The 21,488-nt window shown below is 41.1% G+C and overlaps 2 protein-coding genes across 2 annotated transcripts; one reads left to right on the top strand and one right to left on the bottom strand.

The window, feature by feature from the left end:
- Nucleotides 1–415: 415 nt before the first annotated feature.
- On the bottom strand, nt 416–5,652 carry nt5m (5',3'-nucleotidase, mitochondrial). The gene is made up of 5 exons (XM_020453533.2): nt 4,897–5,652; nt 4,295–4,395; nt 3,476–3,536; nt 3,244–3,358; nt 416–3,060 (listed from the first exon to the last, which is right to left on the bottom strand). Exons 1-5 carry the CDS (start codon nt 5,164–5,166, stop codon nt 2,921–2,923), a joined length of 687 nt encoding a protein of 228 aa, XP_020309122.1. The 5' UTR covers nt 5,167–5,652; the 3' UTR covers nt 416–2,920.
- On the top strand, nt 4,936–19,921 carry cops3 (COP9 signalosome subunit 3). Its single transcript, XM_031799639.1, has 12 exons — nt 4,936–7,239; nt 8,246–8,375; nt 8,915–9,027; nt 10,115–10,164; nt 10,695–10,787; nt 10,910–11,089; nt 11,379–11,519; nt 14,553–14,726; nt 18,422–18,508; nt 18,647–18,760; nt 18,876–18,956; nt 19,174–19,921. The coding sequence occupies exons 1-12, from the start codon at nt 7,185–7,187 to the stop codon at nt 19,225–19,227; spliced, it is 1,272 nt and encodes a 423-aa protein (XP_031655499.1). The 5' UTR covers nt 4,936–7,184; the 3' UTR covers nt 19,228–19,921.
- The last annotated feature ends 1,567 nt before the right edge of the window (nt 19,922–21,488 follow it).

Raw genomic sequence — 21,488 nt, 5'->3', positions numbered from 1 at the left:
TTTGTGTCAAGAACTGCAACACTGCTGGGTTTTTCACACTCAACAGTTTCCCGTATGTATCAACAACGGTCTACCACCCACAGCACATCCAGCCAACTTGACACAACTGTGGGAAGCATTGGAGTCAATGGGCCAGGAACCCTGTGGAACGCTTGACACCTTGTAGAGTCCATGCCTGGACAAAGAGGCTGTTCTGAGGGCGGTGGGGGAAACAACTCAATATTAGGAAGGTGTTCCTAATGTTTTGTATACCCATCGGGCGGCGCACAATTCGCCCAGCGCCATCCGGGTTAGTGTTTGGCTGGGGTAGGCCATCATTGTAAATCTGAATATTTGTTCTTAACTGACTTTCCTAGTTAAATTAAAAGGTTAAACAAAATCAAATGTATTATACAAAAAAATGAGATCTATAAAGTATTGAATATTGCTATTTTCAATGTTGCATTCTTTATTCGATCTGTTAACGACAACATTTAGTATATTCTCTGTTCTCCAAAAAACACATTGACATAGATATCATCCAGCACCAAAGACATTCATTGACAAGATGCAGTGACAGGCAGTGAACAGACTTTGTGAGATACAGTGGTTGACCTAGCAGTGGATTCTACACACATCGCTTAACCCTAACTCACCCCACAGACAGGGTCATCATCAGGGCAATCGTAACACTTAGGCTGTGTACGTACAGTATTTTCCAAAAGTCTTGACAACAACGCCTTCCCTTCATGACAACTGAAAAGACACTTGGAAAGGTAAAAAAATCAATTACAAGAGAATCCATGGCTTTTAAAATGTGATTAACATGAGAGATACGAGGAGAGGAAAGGAGGTGGCATTGGGACACGTGGCTAGCTAATGAGGATACAACAGCATGCTGAAAGGGTTAGACTAAAACCAGTTAGAATCAGAGCCTTATAGAGTACCATAGTATGAGTCATAATACCCATACAACCTAAAACAGGGAAATGGTTCCAATAATTTCCCCACCATTTATTTGTCCCATAGGGGATTTTAGAAACACTTAAAATAAGGGCTGTGTTTCGTGTAGGCTTACCCTGGCGTGACGTTTTGCTAATTGTGAAAATCTCTCTAGGACAAGGTCATTTCTAAATCAATATATTCGCCTATATTTACCCCCAAAAATGGAAATGCTAATTAGCTGCTAAACTGGCTATCATAAAGAACAACAAATGTCATGATGATCTGGATAAGACTGTCGAATCAAGGCAAAGGTAAGAATCTCTGGATGAACTATCTAATGTTAGCTAAATGTAGTAAATAATAAATAGGCTACATTTTTTTAAATGGACAATTCTGTGAACTGTCTTGTGCAAGTTTTAAATTGACACATTACCTGTTAGCAAAGGTATCAGTTAGAGATGACGTGCAGGAGCTTGGAGGGATTTGTAGTTTTGAATGGTGTCTACTTTGATGCTAGGATTAGGATTTTTGAATCAGAGTAAATAGAGCCGAGTATATTGATAGAAGTCACCATGTACAAGAGAGATTTACATGTTTATCAAAATGTCACACCATGGTAAAACTACACGAAACAACCCTTATTTTAAGCGTTTCTAAAATCCACTATGGAAAAAAATGTATGGTCGAAAAACAATTGGAACCATTTCCCTGTTTGACCGCTAGGTTTTATGGGTATTATGACACCTCCATTGTGGGCCTCTATAGAGGTCAGGCCAGAGCTAGCTATGCCCTCTATGTGACTCACTGGGGTAAGGGATACTCACAATAGGTGAACTAGCAATGAACAACATTAGCACCAATTTCAACTGTTTTGAAAATGTTTACAAAAGGCTAGAGACATTCAGCTAGGTGTAAGTATAACTTCTTCACTGGACCACTTTGTGACCACTCTCCGCGGAGTCAGCAGAATGTGGATGTTTCTGGTTTTCAGGGATACAGTATTTTCAACCAAACTTCCATTTTCCCTGAAAAACGTGGGGAGTCTGCTCAGGTGTCTTGCTACCCCTGCTACGTTAGGTTGCTTTGTGAATATACTTTAAGGCCTGTAAAGACACTTATGAAAAGAAATACATTTGTTTTGATGGAAGAGCTTGACCATATTCACAGCAGAGCGTATTGGATACTTTGAGGTGTAATAAGTAATGATATTTTTTTCAGTCAACCATTTTCTTGTCTCAAACAATAAGACACATAAGACTAATGCAAATCGATTACGTAATGTTACAATTTGAAATAAAATAGGAAGGTTTAGCATGTCTTTATAATACATTTGATATATAATTTATATATATTTGTAAAATAAAGTATATTCACTTTTTCTAAATCTGTGTTTTAAATCCGTAGACATTAAGTTAATATCATGCAACCTAGTCATATCTGTCATTCTCAATACTTGCCTGTGGATTGGTGGATGCTTTAAAACACCTTTAAAAATCTACCTAAACTAAGTAGAGAAAATAATATATAGGCTACAATTTGATCCATGTTGGCACAATGTTGGAACACAACATTTACAAAATGGAGTCACTCCTATACAGTATATGTGAAACAAAACTGTATTGCCCTCTGGCCAATGTCCTGGTCAACATACAAACAAAATATGTAGAAGGAACAACTAATAATAGTCTTATACAACTATAAAGAGTGAGTCAAAACAGTAAACTCTGCATTTACTCTCTACTCAATATTGTTGCTGGTCTTTCACTGCAATCATTTTCAGTATTTCTACCTCATGCTTTAGTCGATGTGTGCCCCCTAGTGGTAAAACAGATTCATATTCTCTGACATTGGCTAAATAAGGTACAGTAGAACCCTAAACTTCAAGTTCGAGACTGACTGTGGTGTATTAGTGGAGGTATTCACCCTTTGTACCCCAATACAGTGTAGGTAATCAGGGTGGAGAAGGGAAGGTTGATGTGTGTATGAGGGGGGCTCATCAGAGCCTCTTGTTCTCCAGGATGCCCCTCCAGTCATCTGCCCAAGAGAGCAGGCGCCGGTGGCTGGAGCTGGGAAGCATGTGCTTGTTGTGGCAGGCTGTAAATAGGATGTGCTCCCAGCTTGGGTTGGGCTCTACACCTGCAACAGAGGCACATCACAAAGGTCATGTGACGCTTGTAGATTAATCAAACAGTCAAATACTAACTACCGAAAATACCTATATGTATGACACTAGCATGCATATGGCGCCATCATATAAATAAATGCACATATATTTACACACGCACAGTTTTCCAGCTTTGCTACAAACACTTGACTCACCGAGGATGTCTGGCTTGTCATCTATGAGGACGTCCCCAGTCACCACAGTCTTGTCTCTGGTTAGGATGATCTGGTCCAAGAAATCATAGCCCAGGTGCTTCTCTATCCAGGCATACTGAACACACAACAGGGAGAGCGCAAAGACCCGAACGAACTATTGTTAGGAAGAGGTACCACAACCACCACTCGGTCTCCAGCCTAAAGGATTTTACTGTCTTGACTCCGAGCTTACCTTCTCACCAGGGCAGTGGATATAATGTTTTATAGGGCTGGTGCAAATAAAGACATCTGTGCTGGAAAACGGAGAAGAACACAACAGGGTTCATTTGTTTTCAAAGTAAATCTTCTACAACATGGCGTTTTTGAAAGGTGAGCAAAGGGGATGTCCTAACATGAGGATATAGGCTAGTATTGGAACAGAGTTAGTGTGAATGTACTGTTTCATGGTGAGGGCATTTGCTTGAGGTGAACTACTATATGGTTGTTGACATAAGGTCGGCCAAAATGAAACACTAAAGCAAAGGTTCCCTCTATAAAGACGGCGTGGTCCTCTGTAGCTGTTGGTAGAGCACGGCACTTGCAACAGCCAAGATAGTAGGTACGATTCCTGGGATCACTCATACATAAAATGCACGTGTGGATGACTAAGTCGCTTTGGAGAAAAGCATCTGTCTGTTAATGTGCTATTAGCATGATGACATTTTAACACGGCAAATGCATACAGCAGAGCACACCATGACATAGCAGTTCCCTTCCTGAGAGGGTTACCATGCTACTCCAGGACCACCTGCCCGCCTTCTCCACCCTATTTGTTTATAGCCTAACGGGTGATGACTAAATGGCAAATAGTCTCTAGGTGAGGGTCAAAACATTGTAAAGCACTTTGGGAACACAAACAAAACAGCAATTCCTTCTCTTTGAACAGCTGACTCAATACAGCTGACTCACCGGGCAAGTGTCTTTGAAATAAATGTGAGTATTTTAAGAATATTTCGTAAGCTATGGTATTGTTCAGATATGGTTTGAATGACCATATATGGTTCAAACTTACTTCTCCATCTTAGCCATCTCCTTGACGGCCTGCACTCCTCCAGGAAGGGGCTCCAGCTCTATAAAGAAGTCCTTTGACTCCCAAATGCTGATGGCCTTCTCCTACAGTCAATATAGCCTCTGCTTATCATCCAGACTTTTACAGATTGTGTGTGTGTTAATTTATGGCAGACACTGAGGACCTAGATGCATGGCATACTTTAATACTCTCATTATACAATGGGAGTATTCTATACAATTATACAATAATAGGGATATGGGAGACATCTTTATCAAGTGCATGCTTGCTATGACTATACTGTGGAAATAGAGCACTGTCTGGAGAAACTGGGGTTGCATTATAAAGCAGAAATTAAAGCACTTTGTCGAGCCACCATGTGAGTAGGGGTTAACTCAGCACAACGACTTTCTTATAAATCAGATCTGTGTGTGACTGGCATTTACAGAATTCAATGTATTGACAGCTGCTGCTCTTGAAACCTTTTGAACATGCAGGGGACTTCTGATGCAAATGAATGAGCGACATAATGCCAGACTATACAGACAATTAATGTATGGATATTTCCCGTTTTCAGACAGAATGCACAGTTCGGAACTACTTACACACAGGTCACTCCTCAAGTTCCCATACTGAGACGACACCCAGAATCCTCGTCTGTCCTCCAGGGTGATGTACGGTTCATTGGGGTACCTGGCCCGGTATTTCTTCAGGAATCCCCCTTCGAAGTCTGCAATGACGCCATCCATGTCCACTAGAACCCGAAGTCTCTTACCAGAGGATGAAGACATCTTCGCGGAAATATACTTGAACTGGTCATGGAGTAAGATCCTCCCTCTGTCGCGTAACGTTACTATCTTGGGCAGTAATGACATGATTTACTTGCCTCGCTGATTTCTGTCGGTGATCGAACGATGGCTTCAAGACTCACGAAGCGCGAGATAAGTATTCGAAAGTCCAGAAGAGAAAAATGTGTTTTTCCTAATACTGATAGGGTGCCATTTAAACAAAATATATTTTGGGACGTTGCTAATGTTACTAACTATTTGACACGGTCAGCTATTTATTTATGGTTTCAACCTTTATTGCAATTGGTCAGGCTTTGGCAGCAAGCTAGCTAACGTTAGCACTACCGGTATATTGATTAGCGCACAGGGTCAAATTTGACCAATGCCTTTCAGCAATGTATTTGGACTTGTTTACGATTCTTGTCAGTATGGCCTGGTTCTTCAGCAGTTAGTGTCGCATCTCACAACCATTGTCAGCCGCACAGCAGCTGTGAAATTGGGTACAAATACTCTTAGATGTGTCGCCTACTGTACAAAATCCTGCAGTCAAAGACAATGTCGTGAAACAAGATTACGCACGTGTCCTCAGTTTCTCAGTGGAGTTTAAAAAGGCATTCTTGTATCATGGAGTGTTAACTGGGAAACATCTACAACATTTAACTTTTTACATCAAAAGAGCTGAGCATGCATGCAGCAGAGGGAGCAAAATACCAGGGAAGGGAGGAATCAGTCAGATTCAGAGTGTTTAATAGTCACATGTACAGGGTTTGCAGGTTTGATTGCAGGGTACAGTGAAAATCTTAGGTGCTGAGCTCCAACATGCAATACTAAGTGGAATAAAATAATGAAAATTGTAATAAAAACAACAATAGAAATAGCACTATATACACCATACAAACTGTAGCAGTGATTAATAAATACATGTCCATTAGAGTAAAGCCTGTTGAGGGGGTGGGGGAATGAGCAGCAAGACCATTGTGTGGGTGTTGGGACAAAGTGAAATAAGAGTCATAATATACATATTAACAACTGCAACAGTGATGAATGTCGTTGGGGTGGGGGCCCTCGGGGACAGGCCAAATGTCAGCTCTGGAGAACACAGGTGCTAGAATCTTTCCAGTTCCCACACAGCCATGAGTGCCATGAATCTGGCTAGCAAGACTACACAGGTGTGGTCAATGGGAAGACATATCCAATGAGGAGGCCCCAGAACAATGAAGAGATTCTGAGAAGCAGCTACAGTTAAGAGTGGAGTGTGCTGGGCTATTGTGTGGTTTGCTAATTGTCTGTGGTAGGGAGCAGGGGAGGTCTCTGGCTCGTTGCTAAGCTGCAGGGAGACGTTGAGTGTCCCCTTGTAGGGGCCCCCAACCTAGTTTTGCCAAATCACATCTGAAACAAGGTTAACGTTGTAGACATGATAATTCATGTATTATTTTAATTGTTGTACTGTACCATGTGTATCCTGTGAATATGACAAGTAAACTTGACTCCATACACATATAGAGTCAAAAATACAGGTGCAGGGCTACTCAATTAACCTTGTGTTACTGGTGTCCCAGTCCTGATTTGAATCAGTCCGATTAGGGGTCCGATTAGGGAAACAACAAAAAAACTGTACTGCCCTGTGGCCTCCACGGCTCCATTCGAGTGGGAAATCTCCAATTATATAATGTCTTTGCCTGCAACCCGGTAGCATCTGCACTGTACTTCCTGTGTTTACTAGTGTGTGATCCTTAAAGTGGTAGCACAGGGAGACAAATTCCCAATGAATAAAATTCCTGATAGAACATAAAGACAATCAGCAGATGTTTTCAGGGGGTGTACGTTTCGAACAAAGGAAGAAATAAACGGTAACAAACAGCAATAACTAGGTTTCTGATAAATTTATATTTTGCGTTTAGCAAATCTGTGCCTGTCAATTTAAGAGCCTAAAGTTCCAACTGTAAATCTCGTTAGATCCCGTCTGTTCTTACGAAGATCTCACGACACTTCTCTCTCTCAGTGGCGGCTGTGTTGCCCCCTGTCTCAGCCAGCACGGACGGAGTTGTTTCTGACATTTGAATGAAAAACAGTTTGAATTGCTACCACTTTGGACAGATGAAATAATGGCTTCAGCCTTGGAGCAGTTCGTGAACAATGTGCGGCAGCTCTCTGCTCAAGGTATGGACACTAAACAGGTTTTAGTTCTCAGACGAGCTGGAACTATTAGCTAATGCTAACCAATGGGTTACTGTGCTGTTATCATGTATAACTTGCTAGGCTAGGTAGCCAAACTGGATAGATCCGTTTTGCTTTATCATGTAAACACAGCGCTAAATTTATTGTTTTGGTGAACGAGGCCTCAAAAAAGTACTTCACAAAGATGCGTGTTTACCCCGGGACACTAATATGTACCTCAAACAACACTGCAAAAGAATACGTGTTTTAAAATCTTACTTTTTGTTTTTGTTAGAGAAAATAATTTCTGGGTATGCCTTCCGGTAGTTCCGCCCTAAGCACGCGCGATTGGATGAAGAGCGCCATTGTCAAATGTTATTGGGCGACAGTCCCATCTGTAACGCAATATGCAATAGTTCCATTGGTAATGTACCCAGTGCAGGCCTTGACAGGACACTTGACCGGCCGATATATTTTACAGTTGCCAAGTACCTCAAGTCCACGATGATTTCATCCACGGGGGAAGTTTAGTAGCCGCAAAGAATGTGAGCTATGCAGCTAGACCGCGTTACATTCTAAAAACGTGCTCAATATTCTTAGTGGCACCCAATATTATATTCTTTAAAACAAATATATATTACTAAAGGATTAACGTTATCATTTACATATGCGGGTGTATTCAGTTGGCATTCTGGCTATTTTGTTGGTACAGAGGTTTATAGAGGTTTGCTATTATAGTCTGTATTATATTGTTAGAAATAAGCGAGCAACATAATTACATATTTATTTCTGACTATCATGGGCTTTCATCAGAGTTTGGGAGGGCTCCATCTAAAAATGGGAGAAACACTTGTGTCATTTATACTATTTATGATATAGACTCTTCATCCTATATTCACACATGAACTCTCCTTTTAAATGGGACCTGTACTCTTTAACCAGCTCTAATGGCTCAACTATCAAGTGCTGCATTGTTTGTTTACCTATTGTCTTTACTGTTGCATATCAGGTCAGATGACACAGCTGTGTGAACTGATCAACAAGAGCGGGGAGCTGTTGGCCAAGAACCTGTCCCACCTGGACACTGTACTGGGGGCCTTGGACATCCAGGAGCACTCCTTGGGCGTGCTGGCTGTGCTGTGAGTAGCCTGCTCTCTTTTGCAGTTATCTAATCCTTGATCAATGATTTTATAAGTCAATCACTGATCTAGGATATGACTTTGAGTCAGTTTCTGCTTACTGTACCTGTGTGCATTTGAGGCTCATCTTACCTCATTTGCACTCACTGTATATATATATATATATATATATATATATATATATATATATATATATATATATATATATATATATATATATATATATATATATATATATATACACACATACTTTTTGTTTTATTTTGTTCTACTGTATTATTGACTGTATTTTTTTTGTTTATTCCATTTCTGTGTTGAATTGCTATGCTTTATCTTGGCTAGCTCGCAGTTGCAAATGAGAACTTGTTCTCAACTAGCCTACCTGGTGAAATAATACAAATATCACACAGATCAAGGTGTTAAAATAAAATTGTCTGTTGAAACTGGTTGTCTTTTACAGTCTACATTCTTTGTTTTAATACGGTGACAAATTTTTTTATTGTGTACTCACGGCCAGTTTTCACTTTCCCTTCATAAAGGTTTGTGAAGTTCTCCATGCCAAACATCCCTGACTTTGAGACGCTCTTTTCCCAAGTCCAGCTCTTTATCAGTACCTGCAATGGGGAGCACATCAGATATGCAACAGACACTTGTAAGTCTAAACATAACTTATTTTTGGTTTCTAGAAGCCATGTATTGATGTTTACTCCATACGGTGTTAACGTCTTGTAGTGATGGAAGTGTTTTCTAAGCAATGTGGATAATGTTTTTCAAGGTCAAATGATCAGGGCAAAATGTATTTCGCTTGAACATGTTAAACCAGGGGTTCCCAATTTTTTTTTTTGCCCTGCAACCCCATTTGAGATCAACATTTCTTGTGACCCCACCATGTAAGAAAAAAGAGGTAATCAACGGCCAATGTTTACTTTTTTAAATTGAGTCTATGACAGTCTATTACATATCAGTCTGACAGTATTTTTCTGGACAGTATTTCAATCTGAGGAAGCATAGTTTGAAGTGACTGAAATGCATCAAAGGTATTGGGATGTTCAGAAGATCATCAGGCAATAACTGCAATGGAATCGGGGAGGGGACTGTGGATCTGTCCCTGTACATTAGTCACACGCGAGTCAGACAGCACTGGCCCTATTTTTTTATGCAACTTGAGTGAATGATGCGTCTTGTAGAGATCCGGCATTTACAAAATGATACTGATTGGCCCAAGGCGGAGCTGTAGTAATGAACTGAAATGTGTAATATCCCAATTGGCCCAAGGGGGTGTGCTGCATCATTCATGGGGTGGTGACATGTTTTCTTGTTTTGTAGGATGATCTGTGTAGAAAAGAATGTCATTGTTGGTGTTATTTTCCCTGTCTGATTTCGTGCCTAATGATTTAGTGTTCTAATGAATCATGCTCGGCTTGTGGTCATTGTAGAGGGAAACAGAAGATGGGTACGGGTTCCTGAGAGTTATCTTTCAGTGATGTGGTTGTAATATTTTGTAGCATAAACCGTTCAAAAGGATAGAGACACATCTTGTAGGAAGCAAACAGAAATGGCTCTGTTAATTACAACCGCATCTAGCGGCTACCAGAGATTAGATGTAACCGCGATTTTATGAACCAAGCACAATTGTTCTGTATTTTTTTCCCCCAGAGTTTCTCGCGATCCCATTTTCATATCCGGTGACCCCTAGTTTGGGAAATGCATAACCCACTATTTGATTTTTCTCTCCACAGTTGCCGGCCTCTGCCATCAGTTGACAAACGCCCTTGTAGAACGGAAACAGGTAAGTCTTGCCAAAATGGGAGCAACACATTTCAATCAGAAGAGCTAATGCATGAACTTACTTGTCTGTTTGAAAAAAGGACTTGTGTTTTTACAAGATAAGACCCAGCTTATGTCATTACCACCCTACATGATTTTAAAAAACAAACATAAAGCCAACCAATGAGAAAGCATATTGGTTCATTCTATTTTATATAAGTTTAATGCAGCAGTTTTTTCAAAGAAGGATAGAATTGGCTCTGTTAATTCCATGCGGGGATATTTGATTTGTAATCACAGCAGTGGAGGGTATGTGAAACAGACGTGTGCCAGACAACTCAGGGTAAACTGATCGTACCAAGGCTCAAACCTGTGGACCTTTGTCTTGCTAGCACACGTGATCGCCCTGCTTGGCAACGTACTATCCAGTTATGCCACCAAAACGGAACGTCGATGGCACCATTGGCGACATTTCAAGCTAGCTGTGGAGTGAGTTCATGGCACATTGTTGTTTCTGTTACATTTGATTTAATGCATCTCTTTCCTTCACAGCCATTGAGAGGCGTCGGCATTCTAAAACAGGCAATAGACAAAATGCAGATGAACACAAACCAACTTACCTCAGTTCATGCGGACCTGTGTCAGGTGTGTAACCGCCTCATGTCAACTGGCTCTTTGGACTTTACATGATTATTGAAATGTATTGATGCTTGGCTATGAGACTAAGCATGAATAAGCTCTCCATTATTTTGTGTGTACATCCACAGCTGTGCTTGTTAGCAAAGTGCTTCAAGCCTGTCCTCCCATTTCTTGAGCTTGACATGATGGACATCTGTAAGGAGAATGGCGCCTACGACGCAAAGCACTTTCTATGTTACTACTATTACGGAGGCATGATCTACACAGGTCTGAAGAACTTTGAAAGAGCACTGTATTTTTATGAACAGGTACTGGCTTATTTAAGAATCTAAAATGTGTGTGCTAAAGCTGTTTTGGATGTGTGTTCCTGTTATCAAAAGTGAATTGATTTAGCAGACTACTATCTTAATACCATTTGAAATGACCTTTTTTAAGTTACTATTTTGATACTGTGTATGCATGCAGTAGACAAGTACACTACACCTCGCGTTGACGTTGAATCTGTGGGCATTGACTTGGCTGTAGTTGGTTTATGTCTCTAATTCCATTGTGTGATATTCTTATTCCCCCCCCCCCCCCCCCCCCCCCCCCCCCCAGGCAATAACCACTCCAGCTATGGCAGTCAGTCACATCATGTTGGAGGCCTATAAGAAGTACATCCTGGTCTCCTTGATTCTACACGGCAAAGTACAGCAGCTCCCCAAATACACATCACAGATAGTTGGGAGGTTCATAAAGGTGAGAGTGAATATGTAAACTGGGCCATCTTTTACATCCTTAGATGTGCCATTACATCTCGAACACTAGAACCGCTGGGCCTCGAGGGGACCCCCCCCCCCCCCAGTCATTCTGACTGCACCAGTCTAATGGTGTAATTAATACATAATATATATATATATAATATATATGCTATCGCAAAAAATAATATGATCTGGTTGTATTTATGAAGGTCTTAGGAACATTACAATAAGAAAACAAAATGTTCAAATAACACTATCATTTTCATTAGTTTGTTACTGTACACTATATTTAAAAAGAAAAAGCACCAACATTCAAGTGTGGAGTACCTTTTTAAGTATGAAACAGAAAGCATACGTGTTGGATCGCGGTAACACCAACCACCAAGACGTGTGGCCAAATGATAAAAACATCAGTAGCCTAAACATCATAAGTGTGCCTGATGAGTAATGAAAATCAGCACAAAAGCAATAATGGCATTATTTATTTACATTTATTTAACCAGGCAAGTCAGTTGAGAACATATTCTTATTTTCAATGACGGCCTAGGAACAGTGGGTTAACTGCCTTGCTCAGGGTCAGAACAACAGATTTTTCCCTTGTCAGCTCGGGGACTCGATCTTGCAACCTTTCGATTATTAGTCCAACGCTCTAACCACTAGGCTACCCAGCCACCCCATTATAATGAATATCATTTTGTTATGACCGCAGTAAACACAAATCGTCAGTTATTGTCAGCTTGTGCTTACATGTTGTGCTGCTTCATGCAATGGCATCAGTTGCAGGGTGTTCATGTCACAAACGAAAGCTGGTGAGTGCGTTGCAGGTGTTTTTTTGCTTGCAATGTTGGGTCTGCTCTCTGATATTTTTGTGCTGATTATCGGCTGCAGCATTGTCACCGGCTTTGTTTTGTCCTGTCTCACCGTTTTCATTTGGTGGTGGCACAGCCACCTGCTCACTATTCTGGCTTTTTTTAACGATTAGGCCTCGGAGGTGAAGGTTCAGGCTGAGGCTCAGAATCAGAAGAATAATCATCAGAGACTCATTTCTTCCCCTGCCTTCTGAGTCGTTTTCTTTCAGATCTTGTAGCAAATGTGCATCCATTAGTCTTCGTCTTCTTGTCACTGTAAATTACACACACTCTCACTGTGTACTCCAAGTAGACCAGAATAGACTAATTGGATTGGGTGGACTGATATAGGGTACATACCAGGGTTTCCGTTAGGAAACTGGCAGCATTTTAATTTACCGGACATTTTGAGAAATTTACTGGACCCATATGCATTGGGTGCGCAACTGGTGCTCAGAATGACAGAAATCTGAGTTAGAATATAGTAATTTGTGTTAACAGAACATGCAAGTCAAGGATGCAATGGCGTGTGTCCTCACCGAATTCTGATGCTCACTATGAAGATGTTAGAATAACTGTCCACATTGACTTTTCCTCAGGCAACAAGACAAGTAACAAACAGAAAAATCACTAGCCTATGTCAATCTACTATCCCCCATAGTAGAAAAGTGGTCAGCTTTTTGAGAAAGAAATGGTCTATTCCAAACAGACTCTGGGACAGTTGTTGGACTAGAGATCCAAAATGTGTACAACCAGTAGACCTAGGCTATATTAACAAGTCGGATCAGAACGTTTAGCTTAAACTGTTGATAAACTATTATTTCTTCACATTATACGCGCAGCAATGCACGCAAGGCAGTAGGTTAACCGCAAATGTTTGTTCCATAATGCACTTTACTGGAAAACATCGGTGTCAAAGCGCACCGCATGTGCGAGCACTTTCATGTGGCAGAGATGAAAATATCTTTAAATAAATAATTTAGAGAGGGGAGATCTAGTATGCAACAACTAGCATGGGTTGCTAATTTGACTAGGATTGTGCCTTTGGCTACTGGACAATGAAAGAAAGTTGATATCAAATAATTGCCTCCAGGGATATGGTCTGATTTTGGCCTGGCTACTTTGAAGCAAGGTAAGACATGCCTCATAATATGTAGTAAAACATTCAGGTTTCAAACCATTAAGTATATGTTTTCAAAATGCATACTGCCTCCAGCTCATTGCAAAGTGGTGTGTGACGTGCTGATGAAGCCTGTTCTGTTGCCTATGCATGCTGTTTGAGATGCTGAAGCAGCAGCTCACGCTGTCTGACAGATTTTCCACTCAAAGGCTCTGTATACTGTAGGCCTAGGTGTGTGATCCATAAGATACATAACGAATATACTGTACACGCGCCAATTTAATTGCACAAAATGATGCAGTGTCACCTATAGACCGATAAGCATGACCAGTCAAATGTATTTCCATCGACTGTTATTTCCATCAATGAATAGGTTAAAAAGCGTTATGTCGCAATGGGATTTTTTCTTCTTCTCTGGGATAATTGGCCAGTGCCAATTTGATTTATCTGCTTTTCAACAAAGAATATCGTCCAAAAGCTGGCAGTGACCGGCTAACTGAAACCCTGGTACATAGCATATTTTGGATTACAGTTAGAATAGATGAATTCAATAGAATGGTCTGTTCTTCATTCACAATTAGTGACTACATAGTTATGCCTCTTTCGCTTCCCCTTGCTCATCAACTCACCCATTTGCCCCCATCACACTTTACTTCATTTATTTAATCTGTTGACGTGCGAAATTAGTTTTGGTTTAGGTTCAGTTTTGAGGCAATCTGCGGGGTGATCATCAATTGAGCACTGCACCTTCAACTATCAGGAGAAGGAGCGGAGCAGGACCTACTGTTGGGAGGAGGGGCAACGGGAAAACGATTCAAAAAATGACATGCCCTCCTTAAACGCTGTAACTCCAGTCTGTCTGATATTAATATTCTAACAACCATGTGTTATATAGAGTCGTGGTCGGAGGGGGGGCATGACTTTAAAAATGGCAGAGTAATAATTGATTTACATTTTATGAACAGTCCAAATAACTGCTTTAGCGATTCTAGTGTTGTGCTTCTTGTACTATATACTATTCATATGACATAGTATTACATATTCTACTGCTTTGTTTCTGCAGCCTCTCAGCAATGCCTACCATGAGCTTGCTCAGGTGTACGCCACCAACAACCCAGCAGAACTGCGCACCCAGGTGAACAAACACAGCGAGACCTTCACACGCGACAACAATACAGGCCTTGTCAAGCAGTGCCTGTCATCCCTCTACAAGAAGAATATACAGAGGCTAACAAAGGTATACTTCCTTCCCTTACCACATGTCACCCGTAGCCAAGATATCCTTCCCTCACCCCACCCAAGCCACAGCCTGTTCACCCCACTACCATCAAGAAGCTGGAGACAGTACAGGTGCATCAAAGCTATGACCGAGCGCCTAGAAAAACAGCTTCCCCAACTAGCCGGCCTACGCCCAGTACCCTGCCCTGAACTTTAGTTACTAACCGGCTACCACCCGACACTCAACCTTGCACCTTAGACACTGCTGCCCTATCTACAAAGTCATTTAACACTAGTCACTTTAATAATGTTTACATATTGTTTTACCCACTTCATACATACATGCATATATACTGTATTCTAGTCGAGGCTCATCCTATATAGAGTGCATTCGGAAAGTATTCAGACCCCCTGACTTTCACAGTTTGTTACGTTACAGCCTTATTCTAAAATGGATTTTACACACAATAACCCATAATGACAAAAGAACGTAAATATCACATTTACGTAAGTATTCAGACCCTTGACACAGTACTTTGTTGAAGCACCTTTGGCAGCGATTACAGCCTCGAGTCCTCTTAGGTATGACGCTACAATCTTGGCCCAGCTGTATTTGGAGTTTCTCCCATTCCTCTCTGCAGAGCTTCTCAAGCTCTGCCAGGTTGGATGGGGAGTGTAGCTGCACAGCTATTTTCAGGTCTCTCCAGAGATGTTCGATTGGGTTCATGTCCGGGCTCTGGATGGGCCACGCAAGGACATTCAGAGACTTGTCCCGAATGTGCGTAGGGTCGTTGTCCCAGTTTGAGTGCTCTTGAGCAGATTTTCATCAAGGATCTCTCTGTACTTTTCTCCGTTCATCTTTCCCTTGATCCTGACTAGTCTTTCCTGTCCCTGCCACTGAAAGACATCTCCACAGCATGATGCTGCCACCACCATTCTTCACAGTAGTGATGGTGCCAGGTTTCCTCCAGACATGACGCTTGGCATTCAGGCCAAAGAGTTCAAGCCTGGTTTCATCAGACCAGAGAATCTTGTTTCTCATGGTCAGAGTCCTTTCCAAGCGGGCTGTCGTGTTCTTGGTCACCTCCCTGACCAAGGTCCTTCTCCCCCGATTGCTCAGTTAGGTGGGCGGCCTGCTCTAGGAAGAGTCTTGGTGGTTCCACACTTCTTCCATTTTTAAGAATGATGGAGGCCACTGCTTTCTTGGGGACCTTCAATGCTGCAGACATTTTTTGGTACCCTTCCCCAGATCTGTACCTCGACACAATCCTGTCTGGGAGCTCTATTGACAAGTCCTTCCACCTCATGGCTTGGTTTTTGCTCTGACATGCACTGTCGACTGTGGGACCTTATATAGACGGACACACCACGCCTTTCCAAATCATGTCCAATCAATTGAATTTACCACAGGTGGACTCCAATCAAGTTGTAGAAACATCTCAAGGATGGTCATTGGAAACAGGGTGCACCTGACCTCAAGTTTGAGTCTCATAGCAAAGAGTTTGACTACTTATCTAAGTAAGGTATTTCATTTTTTTTTTATACATTTGCAGAAATTTCTTCAGTTTTTGTTTTGTCATTAGGGGCTGGTGTGTGTAGGGTTGATTGATAAAAAAAAAAATATATATATATATATATAAATGTGTGTGATAAATTTTAGAATAAGGCTGTAACGTATCAAAATGTGGACACAGTCAAGGTGTCTGAAATCTTTCTGAATGCATTGTAACTTCTGCTGTACACACCTTTTCTATTCATATACAGTTGAAGTCGGAAGTTTACATATACTTAGGTTGGCATCATTAAAACTTGTTTTTCAACCACTCCACAAATTTCTTGTTAACAAACTGATTATGGCAAGTCGGTTAGGACATCTACTTTGTGTATGATACAATTGTTTACAGACAGATTATTTCACTTATAATTCACTGTATCACAATTCCAGTGGGTCAGAAGTTTACATACACTAAGTTGACTGTGCCTTTAAACAGCTTGGAAATGTGCAGAAAATGATGTCATGGCTTTAGAAGCTTCTGATAGGCTAATTGACATAATTTGAGTCAATTGGGGGTGTACCTGTGGATTTATATCAAGGCCTACCTTCAAACTCAGGTCCTCTTTGCTTGACATCATGGGAAAATCTAAAGAAATCAGCCAAGACCCCAGAAAAATATTTTTAGACCTCCACAAGTCTGGTTCATCCTTGGGAGAAATTTCCTAATGCCTGAAGGTACCACGTTCATCTGTACAAACAATAGTACACAAGTATAAACACCATGGGACCATGCAGCCGCCATACCGCTCAGGAAGGAGACGCGTTCTGTTTCCTAGAGATGAACGTATTTTGGTGTGAAAAGTGCACATCAATCCCGGGAACAACAGCAAAGGACCTTGTGAAGATGCTGGAGGAAACGGGTACAAAAGTATCTATATCCACAGTAAAACGAGTCCTATATCGCCATAACCTGAAAGGCCGCTCAGCAAAGAAGAAGCCACTGCCCCAAAACTGCCATAAAAAAGCCCGACTACGGTTTGCAACTGCACATGGGGACAATGATTGTAGATTGATGAAACAAAAATAGAACCGTTTGGCCATAATGACAATCGTTATGTTTGGAGGAAAAAGGGGAGGCTTGCAAGCCGAAGAACACCATCTCAACCTTGAAGCACGGGGGTGGCAGCATCATGTTGTGGGGGTGCTTTGCTGCAGGAGGACTGGTGCACTTCACAAAATAGATGGCATCATGAGGTAGGAAAGGTATGTGGATATATTGAAGCAACATCTCAAGACATCAGTCAGGAAGTTAAAGCTTGGTCGCAAATGGGTCTTCCAAATGGACAATGACCCCAAGCATACTTCCAAAGTTGTGGCAAATTGGCTTAAGGACAACAAAGTCAAGGTATTGGAGTGGCCATCGCAAAGCCCTGAACTCAATCCTATAGAAAATATATGGGCAGAACTGAAAAAGCATGTGCGTGCAAGGAGGCCTACAAACCTGACTCAAAATTCACCCAACTTATTGTGGGAAGCTTGTGGAAGGCTACCCAAAATGTTTGACCCAAGTTAAACAATTTTAAATGCAATGCTACCAAATACTAATTGAGTATATGTACATTTCTGACCCACTGGGGATGTGATGAAAGAAAAAGCTGAAATAAATAATTCTCTCTACTATTATTCTGACATGTCACATCCTTAAAATAGTGGTGATCCTAACTGACCTTATACAGGGAATGTTTACTAGGATTAAATGTCAGAAATGGTGAAAAACTGAGTGTAAATGTAGTTTGCTAAGGTGTATGTCATCTTCCGACTTCAGCTGTAGACACGACCAATCAAATTTGACTATCAACTCAGCCCAAATATATCCTCCCACAACCTCCAAATGGACTTAGTCTTTTACCTCAATATACCTCCCTTTACTTAAATATACCCCCTTTAGCTCATGTATCTTCTTAACCTCACATATACCTCCCTCCTAATATGTCTACCAATAGTCCCCGCTCACCTTTAATACCTCACCTTTACCCCTAACATACCATTCTTATCCCTAATATCCCTCCGTCCGCATTCAGCTATATTCAAAATATATCGTCTGTCCTTCACCTCAAATAAACCTTCCACATCCCTATCTTCGCCCTGTTACCAGGGTGTAAACAAAGTTTTTCAAGTAAATGGTCAGATTGTATATGACCACCGTTCTATTTTTGCAGACTTTCTTGACGCTGTCCTTGCAAGACATGGCAAGTCGAGTGCAGCTGTCAGGGCCCCAGGAGGCAGAGAAGTATGTCTTGCACATGGTAAGCCAATGCGACCGCAGGAGGAAAGGCATGCTGTATCTCAGTACTCCTAAGAACACTCACTTTTGAATGTCTGAAAGAAAATGGGCTTTACCTGATTTAGATTTTTCCATTGGTTACGTTTTCTGTTCCTTACAGATTGAAGATGGTGAGATCTATGCCAGTATCAACCAAAAGGATGGCATGGTCTGTTTCCATGACAACCCAGAGAAATACAACAACCCCGCAATGCTTCACAAAATTGACCAAGAGGTAAGAAAATAGCAGTGTTGATTATCTATCCTTGTATGAAAATGACTGAGGTACAATGGCATCTCTTTTGGTAGTGTTTTAGTGAAGTAAATGCCTTGTTCTGTGTCCTTCACAGATGCTGAAGTGTATAGAGCTGGATGAGAAACTAAAGTCCATGGATCAAGAAATCACAGTAAACCCGCAGTTTGTGCAGAAGGTAAAAAGCAACTGTTCTGTTTTCTAGGCTCCTCTAGAGGTTTTTCAAGAGGAGTAAATTTGAAATTCAGGTGTTTGAGGGTTGGTGTTTTATTTATTTTTGAATATATTTTTTATCCCATTCTAAGACATATGAAGTAGCTATATGAAACGTCTGGTCTTCCAGTTATTAGTATAGGAATGATTACTAATGGTTAGCATCACATTGTGTGTTTCAGAGTATGGGAACGCAGGAGGATGATGTAGGCAGCAAAACGTCAAGTTACTCCTGAGGGCCATGGACAGGGGAGAACACTGCCACCCTTACGGTTCTCATTGGATGACTTTTTTTTAAAGTGGAGAAACATTCTATTGAGTATGGACATTGGTCAAGGAAAATCTAAATGTGTGGAATGATAATTTGGTTATTTCTTTCACGGTGTCTTGAGGAAACCTAAACAAAAAAACAATTTTGTCAGTGTTTTATTTATCATTGTTCAGGCGGAAGAGCCACTGCTGCATTAACAACCATAATAATAAAAACTGGACTTATTTGTTCAAAAGGAATGTGTGCTAAAGCACTGTTTTTCTGTTGCATGATATATTATTTTTTTTGAATTTCCTTATAGGATAACATGCAACATTTGAGGAAATCTTAAGTCTCATGTTACGAAGATCAGTAATTTCCCTCGACCTGTTAGACTAATTTTCTGGTATATCACATGGAGATTTGACAACAAAAACAAGGCTGAACTTCTGCCCATGAACAAATGTAGAGAGGATAGTACAGCTTAAAAAAATAAAACAATTGGTGCACTGTTTTTTCCATCCCCTAGAGGTCTCTCGTGTACTGTGTTGTACTGTAGTTTGCATTTACTGCAGGTGGGATGAGCTCTGAGCTGGAGTCATACTTATCTGTTATCTGGAAGGACTCAAGAATATATTCAGTAAATTGACACAATTTTGGATTAAATGGATCACATCACATTCCTGTTTTGTCAGCAGTGTTTACCCTAGTCTTCTGACATTCTGTGCTACTTATGCCTCAGCTATTTGTGCAGTGTTTTGTTTGTCATATGTGAACGGAGAGATGTAGGATTTATTGTATTGCAAAGCTTCAACTTAACCCATTCATGTCCATAAGACATTTTTAAATGTCCTTTGGTACACTTGTTCTCTGAGCTTACTGATGGATCATTTGAAGAAGAGAAAAAAAAGTATTGGCCAAAGCCTATGTATACAATGTGAGTTTTTGGTGTTGTACTACATTTAATTAATCAAGTCATGTGAATACATGTTCAAATGATCAGATCTTAATAATGTTTGATATATAGATTGCCTGGATGTGTGTGTCCTATCCACCTACACAAAAAATCAGAGTGCTGAAGCAGGTAAAAAATCACCTGTCCTCGGTGCCAAACACTCACTACCGAGTTCCAAATGGCCTCTGGAAGCAAGGTCAGGACAAGAACTCTGCGTCGGGAGCTTCATGAAATGGGTTTCCATGGCCGAGCAGCTGCACACGAGCCTAAGATCACCATGCCAAGCGTTGGCTGGAGTGGTGTAAAGCTTGCCACAATTGGACTCTTGAGCAGTGGAATTGCGTTCTCTGGAGTGATGAATCACGCGTCACCATCTGGCAGTCCGATGGACGAATCTGGGTTTTGCGGATGCCAAGAGAATGCTACCTGTCTGAATGCATAGTGCCAACTGTAAAGGTTGGTGAAGGAGGAATAATGGTCTGAGGCTGTTTTTCATGGTTCGGGCTAGGCCCCTTAGTTCCAGTGAAGAGAGATCTTAATGCCACAGCATACAATGGCATTCTAGACAATTCTGTGCTTCCAACTTTGTGGCAACAGTTTAGTAAAGGCCCTTTCCTGTTTCACCATGACAATGCCCCTGTGTACAAAACGAGGTCCATACAGAAATGGTTTGTCGAGATTGTTGTGGAAGAACTTGACTGGCCTGCACAGAGCCTTGACCTCAACCCCATAGAACACCTTTGGGATGAATTGGAACACAGACTGCGAGCCAGGCCTAATCGACCAACATTGGTGCCCTGTGGAGGCTGTTATAGCAGCAAAGGGGGACCAACTTTAACACATTGCTTTATTCCTTATTTTGGTGTTTCTAAAATGACAAGTATGCTACTTGATGTTCTGTGTGTATACTTGAATTCTCATTGTTTTCTATGAGTATATTGTTGCCATTTGTCATTATTATCAATCACTTTAGTAGTTTTTAGTATTGAACGTTGTGTAAGTATTCTTACACATATGAAATCTGTATACTGTATGATACGGCTAAGAATAAAGTAATCTCTTTAACACATTAAATGTTAGGGGTGGACCTCATCGGACCCTTCACGAAATCCAGGAATGGCAACATCTGGTGTCTGACGGCAATACCCATTAAGGTCAGTAAAGGAAGAGACGGTGCTTAAACCTAAATTCCCTTATGTAACCCATTTAAAAGGGTCATACGAGGAACCTAATACATTCCAATAGGCGCCAAATAAAGAGTGGGGATTGAGAAAATGAGGACTCTTAGCCTA

This window comes from Oncorhynchus kisutch, linkage group LG20 (assembly GCF_002021735.2).
Source record: "Oncorhynchus kisutch isolate 150728-3 linkage group LG20, Okis_V2, whole genome shotgun sequence".
Taxonomy (NCBI): Eukaryota; Metazoa; Chordata; class Actinopteri; order Salmoniformes; family Salmonidae; genus Oncorhynchus; species Oncorhynchus kisutch.
The sequence above is the reverse complement of the archived record's forward strand: the minus strand, read 5'-3'. Positions and strand labels throughout refer to the sequence as shown.